The sequence below is a fragment of the Ambystoma mexicanum genome, chromosome 9 (assembly GCF_040938575.1).
Source record: "Ambystoma mexicanum isolate Mex_15411 chromosome 9, UKY_AmexF1_1, whole genome shotgun sequence".
Lineage (NCBI taxonomy): Eukaryota > Metazoa > Chordata > Amphibia > Caudata > Ambystomatidae > Ambystoma > Ambystoma mexicanum.
In genome coordinates this window covers 1,309,193,730-1,309,212,526 of record NC_090931.1, presented here as the reverse complement: position 1 = coordinate 1,309,212,526, position 18,797 = coordinate 1,309,193,730, and the positions used below count along the sequence as shown (strand labels likewise).

Sequence of the window (18,797 nt, the reverse complement as noted above, 5' to 3'; positions counted from 1 at the left end):
AGGAGAGTACCAGTTGTTCTCTTGTCTTTGCCTCCTGGAGGGGTGGCGTGGGTGTGAGTCCCCTTGTTGGGATACTGGGGGAAGGGAAGTTCTGTTGTCTGAGGTGCAGCACTGGGTGTGCTGTGGGGTGATTTGTATTGGGGGGCTGATCACAGTAGCCTGTGTTGGGGCTATGGAAAGGTGCTTGGGCCACTGAACGAGGATCGGGGCCTCTCCTCTTAGGCCCGCAATTCACTGTTCTCCCGGGCCCTCCAGGCCTCTTGGGGTCGATGGCGAAGGGGAATTACCCTGTGGTGGCGCCCCTCCTGTATGGGCCGAGTGGCGAGTGGACGAGGTTCCGCTCGACACGCGCCCCGCCCGCAGGTGCGTCCTCGGTCGGGGGCGGAAAGCGGGAGAGGCCCCACCTCCACAGACAGGGCTTCGGAAGGCACTTTGGGGGGGAGGCGAGGCCGCGGTGCTTGCTCGGAACCGCTAAATGTTCCAAGGGGGGAGCAGGGGTGCACTTACCCGGTTCACCGTGCCGTCCCTCCTAGTTGGGCGCAAGGCCTCAGCGCCGTTCGAGCGGCTACACGGGGAGTGTGCACAGAGCTCCTCGCGCCACCTTGACCAGCTGCGCCCGAGTCCGTGACACAGGCCAGGGGGCGGAGAGTGCCCGGGAAAACCGCAGTGAGGCCCGCGGTCTCTGCGAGTGGCTGGTGGGAGGGCCGAGTTCCTCGGGATTTGTCCTGGCGCCGCCGGATCCTTGATAGCTGCGAGTGCACTCGGGGGGGGGGGCTCAGGTCGTTGGCCTTTTCTCCTGGCTGAGGCCACTGTTTTTCATCAGAGTTTCGATCGACTGGTGGAGGACCGGTTCACGCTGCTGGGGGTGTCAGTATTATGCACGGGGGGGGGTCAAAAGCAGGGGCTCAGGTCGCTTTCGGGGTCCGTGGGTCCGGAATTCACACTGAGGTGCTGCTCATCCCTGCGCTCCCTGGTGGCCACCTACATGCCTTTTACACTGCCGGCCTTCACAGGGGTGCCATCAAGGATATGGCCTGGTTGACTTTGTTGTTGCTTGCTAATCTACTATATTCTGCTCCCATAAATTGACTGCCCTGTTGTGTTAGATTATGTGTATCTAGATCGTTATCCCCACATTCTGCAATACGCTTATAGTCCGCTCCCTTGAAATTTAAGGGCCCGGGGTGGACGACTACTCGTGCACATTGTTGTGTATTCCCCCCTGTGCCTTACGTTACTATTGCAGTCTGTTATGTGGACGGACACACTGCTGCGGTGCAGTGCATCTGCTTACTGCTGTCCACCGGCAGATACAACCGTTCTGTCCTCTGTCGATGGTGCATTGTGGACTTGGGCAGTACAGTGTTCTCTGCCGGTTTATGCTACTGTCTCTGCCCCAGCCCGACCTCCTACTGTGCTCCAGGTTTGCTCTGAGTCTTGTCTGTGTTCCAGCTTCCCCTTGCTCCCGCACTGGGTGCCTGTGCTCCTGGTTCCCCGGCCCTCCTATGTTCCATACCGTTGACAGAGGCGCATTAAGTGCCACCCCCTCCGACTTGGAAGCCACGCAAAGCGCAGGGGTTTGTAGATACTCAGTGTAGGCTTACTGCGGCCGCAATTTCACGATGGTCACATTTAGTAGTCACTCTTACATGCTCACTTCTCGCTGCATGCACCTCCCATTCTATGGGTTTTGACTTCAATATTCCTCTGCACTAGTTAGCTGTCAGCCGAACTTCGGGACCAACTTTTGTTGCCACAGCCGTCCGACCTAACTCGCGGCGCACGGTGGGAATACCCAGTGCTCCCATATGCTGCCCACACACTTGCTGCTCCGGACGCCTGAGGTTCACCGCACAGTACGTGCTCCAATGCCGGCGCAGAGAACCTGTGCCTAGGCGCTACGGCTGGATCAGTGCAAGTTGCTGTGTGCGCCCTCTGCCATCTTGAATATGTATACGCACTCCCGAGTGCTCGTGTCAGCTGGCCCGTTCTCCACTTTGCGGCTTCCAAATGTACACAAACTTCGCTCAGCTATTCCCTTGTTATTTATTACTCGTCGGATCACCACATTGCTGGGTTATAAGTCTCTCAGGATCCACTACATTGGCACGGATTGTGTTGGATCAAGCAGGAGCTGTGCTTAGAGCATTCTCACTGCATGGCTGCTTAGCCACCCCCTGCCCCCAAATATACACTGTAGTGTTGTGTGAATGTGTGCACCAAGCTCCATGTTGCTGCTTTAAAAGTGTCTTCTACTGGAACATTCCAATGAAAGCGAGTGCAGCTCCTCTACGTGTTGAATGTTCTTTTGGTTTGAGTGGAAGTGTTGTCTTGGACAGCGTGTAACACTGTTGTGTGCATTCGATGATCCATCTTGCAGTAGTTGTATTAGTGACTGGACCTCCTTCACTTTGTTACCATTAATATAAATAAATGTGTGTGTTTTGTTGACTTCCTTTGTTTTATTGAGCTAGTGAGATAGTACATAAGGGCTCTCCATACATCAAGTTCATGAAGTTCTCTTTCTCGGAGAAAGCCGGTAGCACTATGGACTGATTGACATGAAATGTTGAGATATATTTAGGTAAAAATCTGGGGTGTGCCCTTAAAACCACTTTGTTTTTGTGTATGGACAGAAATGGTTCTGACATGGTTAGCACCTATAGTTCATTTTTCCTTCTTATGGACGTGATTGGAGTTGGTAACATCTTTTATAGAAGCCTTATGCATAGTTTCAAAGGATGGCCCAATAAGTTTGCTTAAAACAATGTTAAGATTCCAGCTTGACTGCAGAGGCGTTATTGGGCGTAAATACATTTAAACCCTTCCATAAAAGCCTTGATAACTGAGATTTTCCACAAAAACACTCTGTGCTGAGATGTAGCATATGCTGATGAAATGGCTAAATGCCTTTTAAGTGAATTAAACACTAGGTCTGAGTCTAGTAGAAAAGGGAGGTACATAAGAATGTCAATTGGAGAACAGTCAATGGATGTTATTCTTGGAGGCCGATATGACACACCTTTTCCATTTGTTGAAATAGCAATGTGTGGTTTTTCTTGCCTCCTATAAGATTTCTATATGTGTTCATAGATTTATATGACCAAATTCTATGACTTCAGGAGCCAAGCTGCTAAATTGGTCGAATGAAGTGCTGGGTGTGTTATCTGCTGATCCTGTTGTGTTAACAGGTTTTTTGCAGCCGACAGTTTGCATGGTGGGCAACGTCACATGTTCAGAAGAGGAGAGCACAAATGCCTGTCTTGCCTACTTTTGGAAATTAGTAGTATTGTTGCATGTTCCTGACACAACTTGTTCACTAGCAGGGACGTCTCCCTTGCGACCTCTGTTGTCTCCCTTGTGACCTCGAAAAAAGAAAAAAAAAACGTTTTTTTGATTTTTTGTGTGTAATGCAAGCTCCTGGGCTGTGCCAAGCACCATGTGACTCTTTACTTCTGGAGTGGCGGGCTTTCTTGTTCAGGCCCCTTAAAAAAAAGAAAGAAGAAAAATAAGAACAGGAGGGCCACAAGTCTAACACTTTCAGCACTGACCCTAAATAAGAAAGAATAGGAATACCAAATAATGTGTCTTTCTGGAATTCTATACAATAATTTCTAGACTCATTAAAGGTTTATTTCAGGCACACTTCAGGGGGCGAGTCACTGATTTAGTCTGTCCTTAAACGCCTGAACTCAGCCTTTCATCCTTCTGAGGTCGATAAATGAGTACCAACACAGGTTGGGTGGTATTGGGAGTATATTTTTTCTATATAAAGCGCTTAAGTGTAAGTGCTATATTATAACACATCATTATCATTTGGCCATGGACGTCTGCTTGCATTCACAGTCATTTGGTATTATGGGCCTATACACACTTATCTTAACGATACATATGGCGATCCATTCCTGTATGAAATGTACATCACATTACAGTGATATCGTAATCATATCTTTCGTAGTGTACAATGATATGTGATGCCACTTCCTGTTTTGTCAACGGGTGAAAGGTCTTGTTCCATCGCTTCCCATGATATTATTTCGGGTTGGGGTCAAATGGCATCGCTTCCTGTGATGTCATCAGGGGGCCAAGGGTTGTGTGATGTCACTTGCGCTACCCCTGGCATTTTGGTGAAATGACGTCCCTGTTTACTAGTTTGCACAATAGTGGTGTTGGGTGGGGGAAATGCTTGTTTGCCAGTATAAAATAGTTTTTTGTCTTGGTTTTTTGGGGATCTAGGAAGTATAGAGAATACATTCTGTTGTTTGCATGGTCTTGAGGCACTTCCTCAGTGGCTCGTTATCAGTAAGGTCTGAACTTCCTCTTGGTGTAGCAGGAGTGTTCTGGTGGTAGGTTTCTCTGTCACAGAGGATGATGGCATCGTTTTTGCTGGCACTAGATGCAATAACTGCGTTCTACTGTGGACATTACCGACTTGTCTGAAGTGATTCCCTGTCATGCATGGGTGAATGATGATATGCGCCCCCCTCCCCCTACTGTGGAGGCATGGGAGGAAACCTGTACTCGGGGCTCACTGCTTTGTGGCTGAGGCTGCCCATCGTTGCATTTGGCCTTTACCACTCCCATGTCCTCAGATGTGGCTGTATGCTGGAAAACTGGACTCCCTTACCACAAGCTAGCAAGCTAGTGGATGGTGTGTATGTATCTTGGGAAGATTCTTGGCTGGACGGTTGTAGATGAAAAATTCTTGCTACCTTAAAAGGAAGCTTTTTGTTGAAACAAATTGCTGGACAGTTGTACTATATGTTTAATAGTCTTGTGCTCTTTCATGGCTTTTTGAACCACGTCATCTATTGCTTTGCCAAAAAGCTTTGTTTCTTCTATGGGCTTGACTAGCAGCGTGGCCTGTGTTTCTGGCCTGCAGCCTGAACCCTGAAAGCCGTTTAATAACTGGGTCTTCTGCAAAGTGCCTAGCAGCTGAATCTATGGGGTTTTGTATAACCTCATCCAAAGATTGTTTCCCCTCATTTATAACCTCATGCATAGCGTGACGTAAGTGTTCCAGTATTTCCTTAAGGAAGTCGCCCATTTGGTCCCACTGTGCTCCGTTGTGTCTAGCCCTAAGCAAAGGGTCATTTGCTCTCCGGTCCAGGTATGCAGACTATGTGGGCACTTTCCTCCCGAGAGCATAGAAGTTCTTGCTCTTTGTGTGAGGATAGTTTTGGGTTGATAGAGGGCTACCAACCCGTTTGCGAGTGGTTGTAACCACTGAATGGGTCACGGGTATCTAACCCATGATGTACAGCGGGCCTGTAGGCGCTGGTTTATATTTGTTCTGAACCTGTGGGTTGATTGGCTTAGTTAGCACAGGATTAATTCTCTTTTTTAGGGCTTTTAACAAGTGGATGTAGTCTGCTACTGGCTTCTTTCCTGTAGTATATCTTCAAGAAAGTCAGTGTTCTCTTCTGACTCATTTATGTGGATGTCAAATGTTTTGCTTGCCTATGTAACAGATCATTATATAGACGCTGGTCATTTGTGGGCAAGCATGACCTGGGTGGATCTTGCACAACTCGGAAAGGAACGGGATAGTCCTCGGGTTCTAGTAAATTCACCTCATGCTGAGTTTCTAGCGCATCAGACTTCTCACTTGAGCCACTTGCTGTAGGAGCCCACGATTTTCAATAAAATCCATAAAGTTTATCTATTCTTTGGTTGAATATTTTTTTTTCCACGTACAGAAACTATCTTGCCCCTTCAGTTACTGATTGAGGTGCTAAGTGACACTAATGTGTTATTTATGTGCTTGCTTTTGAATGATTTGGAGTATTCGACTTACCCTTTGAGGTTTGTTCCATGCTGTGATACTGTGTGTGTCCCTTTTTTGTTTCGGCGCAGTCTGGGGTGAATGTTTTGACTGAGCATTGACCAATGTACGCTTAACTTTGGTTGCACCTCTTCTTTTTGATGTTTTATATATTTTGCCTTTTTGTCACCAGGTGTGATCGCCATGTCAAGACTCAACGTCCATCGGTTCGGAGCTGGGAGACGAGTGTTGAATATTAACACTGCATGACTGCATCCAACCTGGTGGTTGGAAAAACAATCTGAGAACGTTGATGTGTGAAAGAGCATGGGTAACTGTATGCGTAGGTTAGGGATAGTGTTACAGGAACGCCCCTGTCGAAACCCTTTTCGAATCTGAAAACACCACACCATGTAATACTCTGCACCACCACTGGATGTCGGCCTATGCACAGCTTGTGAATCTGAACCGATTCACAAGCCACAGAAATATACATATATGCAATTTCAACAAAACATCATGTTTTCCTATGATAAAAAGTGTTTATTTTGTTATGTCAAAAGACTTTTCCGTCTCCATATAACTGCAGTGGATGTGATAACTCCTGGACACGCAATTTCAAAAGGCCGATATACTGCATAAGAAGAGGAGGTACCTACAGCACATTGGCCGCCACCAGAAGATCAGCGTTGTCGAAGAGAGCCACCTCTGGCACCTCCACAATGAGGACATAGACAGACTCGATGAAGAGCATCAGGACGAGTTTTCCAATGCAGCTGATTTGAAGGAAGACTGAGCAGGCCAAAAGACTCAAGAGGATGCAGTAGGTGAAGTACTATGGGGGAAGCAAGATTTAGGAGGTGAGAAGGGTGACATCCAGGAGGAAGAAGTTGCGCACATGTTACCAAGTCACACATTTATCAACCAACTACATTAACACCAAAGCAACATAGCTACTCATTGAACACCTTACCTTCTAGGTTTCTGGCAGAAAAGGAACATTCTCTACATTGTATATATCTGGAGCTTTTGCAATTACATTTCGTTCTTTAGTAATTTGACTAACAGGCATGTTTTTTGCATAAAAGGAATACTGCAATTGAAAATTTAACGTTCCGGACGCAACTCAAGACCTTCCTTTTCGCTTCTGCTTTCTCTCTCCCTTGCTGATGCTCCCTGTCTGCTGCGCAGACTGGTTACCTGGCCACCCGCTGAACATATGGGACGAGGCTCGTGCATGACCAGTTGCCATTGCACTGCCTCCTGGCCTCCCTAACACTTAAGGGACTGTAACTGCAAACCTACAGTCCCCTGACTCCCTGCACTTATGAGCCACCTCCCGGCAGCCACTTACGAGTTACTTGCACTCTCCGCTCCCACCTGGCACTTCTCCTCCTCTCTCCGCCCCCGCACTTGCGCGACTTCAATGACACAAGGCCTAGGAAAATCGTCGTTTTGTCCTCCTTCTGTCCTCCCCGCCTTGTCTTGTCGCGCCTAGAAGCACTTGTGTACAGGCGCGTTATAAATGACTTATCATATCATAACAAAGACATTTTGCTTCCGAGAATTTTATGATCTGCTTTTCGACCACAGTGAAAAGGGCCTTTTTTCAGGACTTACCCATGTCCCTTGCAGTGCAGTGCAGTGAACAAGGGCGTGACTGTTAATCACACAGTACTAGTGCTCAAATTCATGAATTTTGTGACGTGTGATCGTTTCTTCCTTGCCTACTTTATGAGTTGCTGAACAATCAACAGCAGTTATATTCCTGTTTGACCTCTTGCCTGCATTCGATACTGTCCAGGACCAAATCTTGTTGCAAAGGGTCGAGTGCTCATCTGGCATCAAATGGGGCATTTAATTGGATTGCATCCTTTCATCAGGCTAGAAGTGCTACAGTCAGATTGGCACCTTGCACTCTCACCCCCTCAGCTTCAAACATGGCATCTCGAGGGCGCTGCTGAGCAGCCTGCAAGATGGATGCCTGGTATTAAAACTTCTGCACCGGCTGCCCACTTGATAATGAATTTGCCCATGTAAAAGGTACCTGTGAGGCCCGCCGATTGACACTGGTAGCTGAGAAGGGGAGCAGCGTCGGTGGTGTGGGCTTGGAGCGCCCTGGCCCCTGTGATGCCGAGATACCATGGTGGCGCGTGAAACCAAAGGACACCTGGTGGAAGACATACCGCAAGAGACTGGAGGTCTGCAGAACATTCGACTGCTGCGCCCTGCCATGCAACAGATACCGGGTCTGAGGGAACCAGTGGAGGCCAGCCCCCAGAGTGCCTGTGAGGAAAGACCGGCTGGGATACAGCTGCTAGTCTACCCAACTGCACCCTCCTGAAGACGGTGCGTCTGGGGTCCAGGGGAAGACACGAGGGATGCAATAGGCCCGACGGGCAGCCCGAGGCCGGGTGATGCCCCAGGAGCTTAAACCCTGAGAAAGGGAGGATGATCCTGCCACGGATGAGGGGTGGTCTACCCGATCAGTTCGGAGCCCATTACTGCTGCAAGGTGTGGCTGCCCTCTGGGGAAGTTACAACACTCCTCTCACCCCACCACGGAGGAAAGACTACACGGAACCCATTTGGGAATCACTATGTGGGTGTGATAATTGCTCAGGGCTCATTGGGGCTGCACTGCTGTTGATTGGAGAAAGGTGCTATTCCCCCAGCCCCCCACACTCACCACAGGGACACTAAAAGGGGGTAGGACCTGGGGCATGGGCTGACTGACTAAAGGAGGTGGGCGGTCTAAGAAGCAGAGCAACATGGAGGCATATACTCCACAGGCCCCTAAACCCGGGGGGCGACTGGTGCAGCGTCTGGTGTTACAATTGCAGTGATGGATCAGGTCACTCTGGATCTGCGTCAAATACTGACCAGCATGGAAACGGGGTTCTCATCCATTAATGCCAAGCTAGGTGATATAACGACCTGCATTGGCTCTCTAAAAGCCAAAGTGGAGCATGAGAGCATCAGAATAACTGAAAGGGAGTCCAGAATTAGCTCAACAGAGGAGAACATTCACGACCTCAAAGCACAAATGGCTGAGACTATCAAAGGCCTTAAAACAGCACTTCAAATATTTGATAACCTAGAATCACGCTCAAGGCGCAACAACATCTGCATAATAGGCCTTCATGAAACCCCTTAAACCCCAGTGTGCATACCAACTAAAATGGGTGCAGAAGTGTATTCAATACTTGGGATTTACTTGGGATTTACAGTCTCCAGGAATAGGCAACTAGTGCATGTACATAATTATGGGATCTACACAGGGCAGCTTGAGACTAAACTGTGCAAATTGACACACACCCCTGTCACTGGTGGGCAGAATGGCTATGATCAAGATGAGGCTATTTCCTGAACTGGTATACCTGTTTCTAAACATACCCCTACGGCTGGGTCAGCTATATTTCTCAGCACTACATGAGATACTGTCCCAGTTCCTATGGCATTCCAGCGCGGTGCCGAAAAAAAAGGGAAAACATTGCACAAACATAACATAGAGGGGGATTTATGGACCCTAATATTATACTGGATGGCTACTCAGGCGCAGTTCGTCTCCTATTGGTTCTGGACACGCGGGGAACCACCACATGTTATGCTGGAGTGGGCAGCGGCTGGGAAGGCAGACCTGAAAATGCTGCTAGTGGGAGGGGACTACACTGATGATTGCCTATTTGACCCGGTGAGAACAACGCTACTGGCATAGGGCAAAATATTTTTGAAAACAGGTGCAACAGCCCCATACTACTGTGGAGGTTCCCAGGTAGTTCCACCTTCTTGAGATAGGTTGATATTGGAATAGTTCAGAGTACAATACAGTTGGGGACATGTATCCAGAGGGACAATTTGTGCGCATGCAGAACTGGAAGAGGGAATCTAATTTTGCAGTATTATAGATTGAGAGCAGCATTCATGAAGAAATGGCAGACTTATCCCCTGGAGCTGACAGAGAAGACATGTGTTACTTATATTGCAAATTCATACAGGTGCTGTAGAATAGTGGCAACTCTATACAAGATGATTATGGAACAAACACTGTATATGTCACATGGGCTAACGATCTGGGTATGGAAATCTCTGATGACGAAGTGTACAGGATGTGCAACCTCATGGGGCAGGTCTCACTGAACACTAGGTTCAAGATTATGCAATTTAAAATATTGAACAGATTGCATTAGACCCCAGCGAAGCTCAAAAGGCTCTACCCTGATGAGGAAGGCCCCTGTCCTCGCTGCAAGAAAGAAGACACAGGCTATATGTACATGTTATGGGAGTGCTCCCAACTAGCTTCTGGACACAGGTATGTGATAGAATGTCTGTCATAATGAGGTATGTTTTTTTAGACTATGGGGCAGGGTTCCAGAGAGTCAGAGGCGTTTTCTGAACCTGGGATGCTTACTGGCAAAGAGATGTATGTTGAGAAAATGGACAGGCCATGTTGAACCGACAGTGGAGGAGTCACTGAAGGAGGTTGTGTGGTCTAACAACTGTGAAGAGTTGTTTATTACAATGTTACTAGGGACGTCAGGACCGAAAGACATCTGGGTAGACTTCAGAAGGTATTTGTCAAGGAGGGAGGGGAACCAATTTCTTTAACCTATGGGTTAAGCATCGATATGGGGACATGTCGGCCAAAGGGAGATGAGGATATTCTAATTGGGTTGGGGACAAGCATGGTGGGATACCACGAATTATGGTAATGTGATTATTTGCGAGACTACTGTGAGAAATGAAACGATTGGAATTTACTGTATGAGCCAAGCAAATAAAGTGTTCAAAAAGAAACATGGCATCCCACAGGGCTCAGTCATATCCTTGTTGCTATGCAACTGCTACTTGAATCACCTGGTGAACATGTAATACTTCTCCACTTCTTTGAAGATGTACGCCGATGATATACAAATTGCTTTCAAGTGGCCGAAGCTCACAGAAAATGCCAAAAATAACGAAAAGTCTTCTAATGTCTCATCTCTTTATAGGATTAGATGAACTACCACTATATGAATGAATGCCTCAACAGCTGAAGTAATCTTCAGAGTTCCTACCAGTCCCACCTCCCTCCAATTGATCTGGCCAACCTCCATTGGGCCCCCCCCATGGATTCCTACACGTCAAGCAAAAATGGGGGTTTCTTCTTTGACCATGAGATCTTCTTGAAACTGCACACCAGGGAGAACTAGAAATCCTGCCATTACCATCTCCACACGACCAAACACACATCCTTACCTCCACACGACCAAACACACATCCTTACCTCCATATGCAACAAAGTGTAACTTTCTGGAGTGCAAGTGCTGGCCACGTGAAACTATTGCAACAGTAATTCCCTGGGTCACACTCTCAAACGGATCCAGAACAAGGCAACTCAACTTATGCTAGATAAAAGGGGGTTCCTTGATATATGATATGATACAAGTGTTTCTAAGTGTGACAAGACAAGGAGGAGGAAACATAGGGAGGACAAAAACACTGATCTGACTAGCCCCTGTGTCATTCCGATCGCGCAACTGCAGGTACGTGGAAGTGGAAAAGTGCCGGGCTGGAGGGGAGGCGGGTGGCGAGAATTGCATGTAACTCAAAAGTGCATCCAGCGTGTGGCTCAGTGCAGCTAACTCAAAAAGTGCAGCCAATGGGTGGCACATAAGTGCTGAGAGAAGGGACTGTAGAGTTGCAGATATAGATCACAAGTTCCGGGGGAGCCGGGAGGCAGTGCAAAGTGCAAGTGGACATGCAAGAGCCTGGTCCCAAGTTCAGAGTGTAGCCAGGTGACTGGTGCGTGGAGCAGTCGGGACATCAGTAGGGGAGAAGAGAGAAAGCGGAAGCGAAGAGGAAGGTCTTGACTTGCTTCCGGAACCAGAGTTGGTTGTGCTCAAGTTTGAGAGAGGCAGGGAGGCTGTTGCAGAGGGAGGCCCCAGCCGAAGATAGAGACCTGCCTCCAACTCTCTGCTTGGAAAAGAGACTGACCCTCAGAGATGGAGGTGGATAAGCGGAGAGCTCGAGAAAGGAGATGTTTAGGAAGGGAGAGTTGGACCCAGAAAGCCTTGTGGACGATGCAGAGGGTCTTGAACGTGATCTTTGCCGCCAGTGGGAGCCAGTGAAGACATTTCAGAGCTGGAGAGATACGATCCCTGGGCTTGAGGCCAAGGATAAGTCTTGCAGTCCTGTTCTGGATAACTTGTAGAGGTCGGAGAGTAGAGGCAGGAAGATTTAGCAAGAGGCTATTGCAGTAGTCCAGCCTAGAGAGGACCAGAGCCCTGGAGTCAGTGAGCTTCTGGGGGAAAGTGAGGAAAGAAAGAATACCTCTGAGGAGGTGCAGCTGATAGTTTGACTTGTCAGAGATGTGAGGAGAGGAGGAGAGGGTGGAGTCGAAGATGACCCAAAGTTCTTAGCCTCACTGGTGGGAGCAGCACTGCTGATACTGGAAGCTCTGCAGTGGCTCCTGTTGAGAGAAAAGGTTGACTTCAATGTTGTGTGCCTCATTCACACAAGGTCCCTCATATATCAGACCACACATGAAACAATACTAGAAAGTCGAAAGGTCAGGTGTTTGGTGTTCCCTGTGCTAGCCTCGCTTATATAGTATGGGGATATTGCTGTGTAGCTGCTTAGGAGAGAATGCCATGTCCCTGTGCAATTAGGTGAGAAGAGAACCCCCTCATTAATAATTGCCCGTGCACCCCGTACAATTTAATCTGCCTAACAGAGGATATGTGCATGCCAAAACTCTTTATAATATCAAATATTCAGTATGTTTGAGTATTACCTATGCTAGAATATATTTTTATAATACTGTTAATATTTTGGATATACATAAAAGATGCTAGTCTTAGTATCATAATAAGGTTCAAATAAATATTTGCATCATCTTACTACATCAACAATGTGTGCCAGAATGCTAACCTTCATGTCATGGGTTCGCTCACAAAATGAGAATTTGACTTTCTTTACACCTGTACTTGGTATCTGTTAAGCGACTTCAATTCAGCACTCCAACTGAGTCAATGCCTAGTCTGGGATGCCCAAGGGAAGCCCTTATTTATATATTTTTATGACAAGTTCATAGATCTGGGTGATAAACCCTTGTATAACACCCCTCTCTTTGAATCCCTCTGAGCCAAGAAGTAGGTTTGTTTTGCAAATTAAAAGATTTATTGAACAATTAAACAAGATATATATATATCAAACTTTTATAAATAAATTAATATTTGATAGCACACTTATGAATATGACAGTGATCAACAATGGAAAATATTACACTAGCACACTTTTTTAATTACTTAGGAGTTGGTATAGAGAGGATAAGGTAGCTGAGAATGCTTTTATGGGTTCAAGGAAATGCAATGATGGAAAAGAATGCAGCACAGAAATAACTGAGATGGTTTCCAAAAGAGATAATATGATCACTTTTTCTTTTGACAATTCACTCCCCCCTATGCAATATAAGGAGATGGAAGGAGAGCACACAATTTTCAGGAATACAATCAAATGCAATACCAATTCAGTTCCCCCCCAGCAAGCTTAGAGCAACAGGGATGATTTTAAAACATGCCGAAATACTTTTAATGTGATTTACAAAGAAGTGAAAATATGCTAAAAATTATGTTAATTCCCTATAGGAGATTCAGGGTAGGTGGCAGCTACTTGAATTAGTTCAGGTCAACACTATCAGTGATTCATGAGGGATTATCAGGGGTTGAAAACGGATTTCAGCAGTTGTAAGCAAAAGACAGTGATTTTTTTACAAGTGGTGAAATGAGCTAGTTGCAATTCGCGGCACTTTTTCCAAATGCGTCATGCGCACTTACGGAAAAGCGATAAGGAGTATAAAGTCGATTTAGGGCTTGTTGGAAAGCTTAGATTCTAAATGAAAGTTAAATGTCGCTCCTAGGACACGCGGTTCAAAAGATACGGACGATTTTGTGGAGGTAGATTTTCAGAAATGAAATAATGATTCAGAATGGCAAATGCCACTTTCACAGGTTTGAAATCACAGAATGAACACACGATTTCTATGATGCAGTTCTAAATAGGTGGAAATGGTTTGAATTAGATTATTTTAGACTAAGAGATTGGTTTTGCACCGTTCCGGCTGAGTACTCACACTATAAATTTGAAATAGGCTGTCAAGGTCTGGTCAGGTTTGGGCTTCACTCGTCACGGACGGTCTCTGGTACTGGTTCTGCTCACAGCGATCTGATCTGGGTCTGCTATCGGCACTGCACAGCGGTTTGGTCTGGTTTGGTCTCTGGTTCTGGCAAAAGTTCTTGGCACTGCATGGCGGTCTTGATACAGCTCTGCTTTGTGGGTTTTTCTGGCACAAGCTTCTAGGCCAGAATCAAACAGCTCGCCCGGCTGTTGAATAGTTTGGTTAGGTTGCTGGATTCTGAGCCCTATGAAGGATTCAGCTTGTGGACTAGGCCTCTCTGCTACAAGTTCTGAAGTCTGGATTTTAAGTTCTGGATATGGTCCTTCTGGATATTGTCTGGTCCGGCTAATTGCTTCGCAAGAAATCATTTTGAATTGGAAAGTGAATGTCCTTTCCTGGGTCTCAGTGGCTCTTTTTATGTCTTTTGAAAATGGGTGTGTGCATGGGCATAACTAAGCCTGCCCCTCACAACTTATCACTGGCCCAGTTCTCCTCTCTCCCTTGATTGGGGGAAGGAAATGGAGTGTCATCAGGCATCAATTTTATGGCATAGAGAAAGAACACTCTCTTTGTCACTTTGCACACAAATCTATTTTTGATCCAAATGCATATTTATCTATGTACAATTTTTCTAATAATATATGTCCAGTTAACATATTTTCTGTAGCACCAAACCATCCGATCCCTGTCTTTGTAAGATGTTGTGTCCAATTATGACAGAATTCTGCCCTTTTCATCAAGAACACAACCTCTAAACCTTTCCAGAATTTACACAAATGTGCGCAAGGAATATGGGCATCAGATGATGAAGTGTCAGATTTTTAACATACAGACATTTGGAGTAATACCCTAATTTCCGCTACTACCCCCCAGAACATACCACAGAGTCCTATCACCTCTTAAAATGTGCACAGAAAAATCACAGGAATGATATTATTTATATAATTTTGACAGTTATGTACTATGAATTATCCATCTTTTTAAAATCATGCTCTGGGCCAGATGAGTGTGGTTTAGGTTCCAAAGCACATGGGGGAATTTCTGTCTGTTCCCGCCTCCAGCTCAGGTGGCTCCCAGAGGCAGCGCCTCTCCCATTTCCTTCCAAGAGGAAGCCATTTACGACCCCTGATTTAGCATTTGCCTGATCCAAGGAAAGTTCATTGTTCTGTTTTCCTGCAGTCCCCTCCCCTGATTCAATCAGAGAGGTGTGATCTACTTTTGGTGGGGGCAGCAGAATGCAGCCAGGCCTGTGAACAGTAGGTGTTAAGAACTCTCATTAACCAGCAAAGCTTTGAAGTTTCCAGCTAACTCAGGTTCCTTGTCAGCTCCTGAAAGACAGGCCTCCTGTCAGAGTTTAGACCGCTAGCGCCGGTTAGTGTCGAGCGCCAGTACTGCACCCATTTTTGGGAGCTGTCTTGAATTAATACATTTTAAAAAAAAGGGATTTTACTTGATACCATTTACTAACAGTGTATTGCTATAGATTCTGCAGTAGAGTAATTTTGTGGCCATGATTTTAGCAATTTTTGACATCAATTAAAACAGATTTTTAACAGCACCATATTCCTTTGCACTGATTTCGCTCATGGCGCTTCTGGCCCATCACGCTCGCACTGGTGGGTGGCAGGTCAGGCGACCATTTTGGTGTGCGCAAAACTGTGCGGTTTTCCTGGATTCTGGCGCAAATGTGGGCTTTTCAGCCATCTTGGATTTTCTAAGCCCACATCACCAAATGTTGTAGCATAATAATTCAAACGTGGTCAAGACACCTGACATATCGATACAACTTTGCTTAAATTATGTGCAGACAAAATTCACCAAAACATTTAAGTAGATTGAACTAAAATTCACCGTTCAAATCTCTCACATTTATTTATTTTTTATTTACTTGATTTAATTGATCTACAGTTTTTACAAGACTGTTACTTTGGGCACGTGACCCCCTCAATCCTTTCAAAGTTCCCAAATAAAATTTCCTAAGAGGAACCATGATTCAACCTTCCAGTCCCTGTCTTGAAATCTTCTATTTTTACTTCCACTTCTCATTATTGTGGTATCGTCGCCCACTTTGTTTGCTTTTATTCTTAGTTATACTCTTCTTTTATTTGCCACATCCTTCATTCCCTGGTTCCTTTTCTAAGTCAATGTTCCGGAAGAACTGTACTACTGCGATCACTCAGGATGTCTTCTCGCTGCTCATCAGGCGAATCCACCAATCATCTTCTTCATATGTCTGTAGATCGGTGAAAAGGTGACCCAAGTAGGAGTTTCTTGCTGCGTTTGTTCCTACACATTTGATCAGAGCTGTGGGTATGCACGTGGCTACAGTGTCCTTTTTCCCTAAAAAAAGATTTCTCTGTCAGTTAGCTCTGCCCGCGCTCTTGATTAGATTCACTTTGTCGAGATGGATTTGTAATGCATCATCGAGGTGCGCCGTCTAGTTCTTCACTTACTATCATCACTAGAGCTTTATGGTGCTTTGGTGATGTGCACGCGTCGCTAACATCTCTTTTCTCTTGGCTGATGTTAATATTTTATCCTTCCTGTAGGTATGGAAAACCTTTTTGGTGCGAATAATTTGCCAAACATTTGCTTAGTATTTTGATTCCATCATTAGGGGGCATGTAACTTAAGCTCAGACATTTCTTTGTGGGGCTCTGCCAATTTCAACTTGCAAGACTCAGTGGGAACTACGTCTTAATAGCTTCTTCCAACTTACTAAGCCCATCTCAGTATTTTGTGCAACTGCTTAGGCTGCATCTATAAGCAGTGCCAGCCAGTCACACCCACATTTGTCGGCGATATAGTTTCATTTGATTTTAATCAGTTCAATGTAAAGAAATGGGCAAGGCTCATGATGGACTATTGCACCTTGCAGTAGACTTACGTTGTAGGTACTCTTTCAACATTTCTCCATGAATCTCCATTCGTACTAACCTTTTTCTGAGTTATGTAATTCCCTCCTTTTCACTCACATTAGACCTATGTTGTTATGGGAGTTCTAGTGTGTTTGTAAATGTGGTACGTTTTTAACTTGTATATTAAGTCTATATAGTCCCTGTATTCCATTCTAAAAGAGGATCTGTAACTTGATTATTCTTTCTTCTATGCTGCATACTAGTTGTTATTTTAAGCAACCATGCAGGCTGTCTTGGGAGGATAGCTAAGCGGCAAAGTGCTCGCCTTGGAAGCAGGACAACATGGAGCAATACAGGTTCGATCCCCAGGTCCACGCTTAGAAACCACTGGGTATTAAGCGTGTTATAAATAACCAATAATAACATATCATGCAGGCTAGGGGAAAGGTAATCCTGGTAATCCTGTGACATATATGTTCGCCCAGACTACCCCACCTGGGGCAAACCATGAAGCAGCAGGTGATGAAAAAACGGCCCCTTCCAGGCTTATGTGGGTTCATGGAACACAAGTGAAGAATGTGACTACTAGAATTAGTTAGTTGATGTCATGTTCAGCCTAGTAGTGCTTGGAAGCCATTTAACCTGCTATAGAGCAAGGCTCTGGATGTAGAAACAAGCAACATCTCATCTAGAGTGACAATGCTTTTAAGAGAAGCGTCTTCTGAACTAGCTTGGCTATTCATTTATATACCTCCTAGAAGTTGTGGAGTGGTTCCATGTGATAATGTCGCTGTGAAAAAGTCGCCAGGTAGGTGACTTTTTTTTCCTGAGCTCTAGATTTCTTTTCCCAATATTCTAGGATGGGTATAATTATATATTACCTCAAATCCTACAATATTTGGGGTACACCCCTTTTTGGCGCTGCCAATTCGGCGCGGGCCAGTTTGGCGCGGCCGCTTTGGCGCGGCGGCCAGTTCGGCGTGCCCATTTTGGCGCAGAAGCCTTTTAGGCGCCGCCGATTTGGCGCGAGGGACGTTTGGACGTGGCTGACATTCCAGCCACGTCTAAACTCCCTCACGCCAAATTTAAAAGCATAATTCTTTTCAAATACATCACGTTGACAGCTACTGTGCCTGTCAACGTGTTGCATGTGAAAATAATTGTGCAGAACCAAGCCCCCCCCCCTGAAAGAGCAGCAGAACCAATCCCCCCCCCCCCCCTCACACCCACCCTCTGCAAGGGCAGCAGAACCCTCTCGCAGAAGCATTTACAAAATAAAAACAGCATCACGATGCTGCATTGGTCATGATTAGCAACAAGTGAAAAGACCTGCGCACAAATCCAGTCACCCCGCCTGTGGCAGCCACCATGTTCTTCATCACCTGCTGTCCTTATGGAATATGTTATTCCCTAGGGTTGCCCAGGTCGCAATAACTTAAACGATTGTCCTTAGGAGCCAACACACGCTCATCTGCCACTGACACAGAGTAGGAATGTGTGCCCTGGACGTAGGAAGCTTAAAAGAAGAAGAAAACAAAAGCAGGGCATGAGCTAGGAGTGTGGCTCAGCCAATTCACTGCAGGCTGCAATACATGGTCTATAGCGCTTAGGACAGCCATGCAGACGCCTCTTAGCGCTGGAGAGCTTTGGGTGCATAACTCCGGAGTCCTGGCGAAACAAGATTTGTATAATGGATGAAAGAATAGTTCCATTTTATAGAAGAGGTAGTATTTCCCTCTCTGACCTCGCGTTCTTCGCCACGTCGGTTACGGGCGCTGGAAAACAAGGACCCTGTCGAGATTCGGGGGTGTGCGCCACGAAAGGAAACTGATCATTTCGAAACACACCTCCCTCGCTCCTTGCACCATTCCTATGTATTTGTCAATGACATATGCCGGTTTTGCTGCTTAGGGGGAACACCCCGAGTGATGCCGCACTGCTGCATGGCTCTAAAAACACACAAACTGCACATGTGGGCATTCTGTGTATTTCAACAGTTTCTTGTTCACAATGCGGCC

The 18,797-nt window shown here is 46.0% G+C and overlaps 1 protein-coding gene across 1 annotated transcript in view; it reads right to left on the bottom strand.

Annotated features, from left to right (window-relative positions):
- The window catches only part of ADCY5 (adenylate cyclase 5), a 1,747,191-nt gene that overhangs the window by 110,735 nt on the left and 1,617,659 nt on the right, over positions 1 to 18,797 (bottom strand). The window contains exon 15 of the mRNA XM_069616675.1: positions 6,424 to 6,599. Coding sequence (XP_069472776.1) covers positions 6,424 to 6,599 — 176 coding nt within the window. The remainder of the gene's footprint in view (positions 1 to 6,423; positions 6,600 to 18,797) is intronic.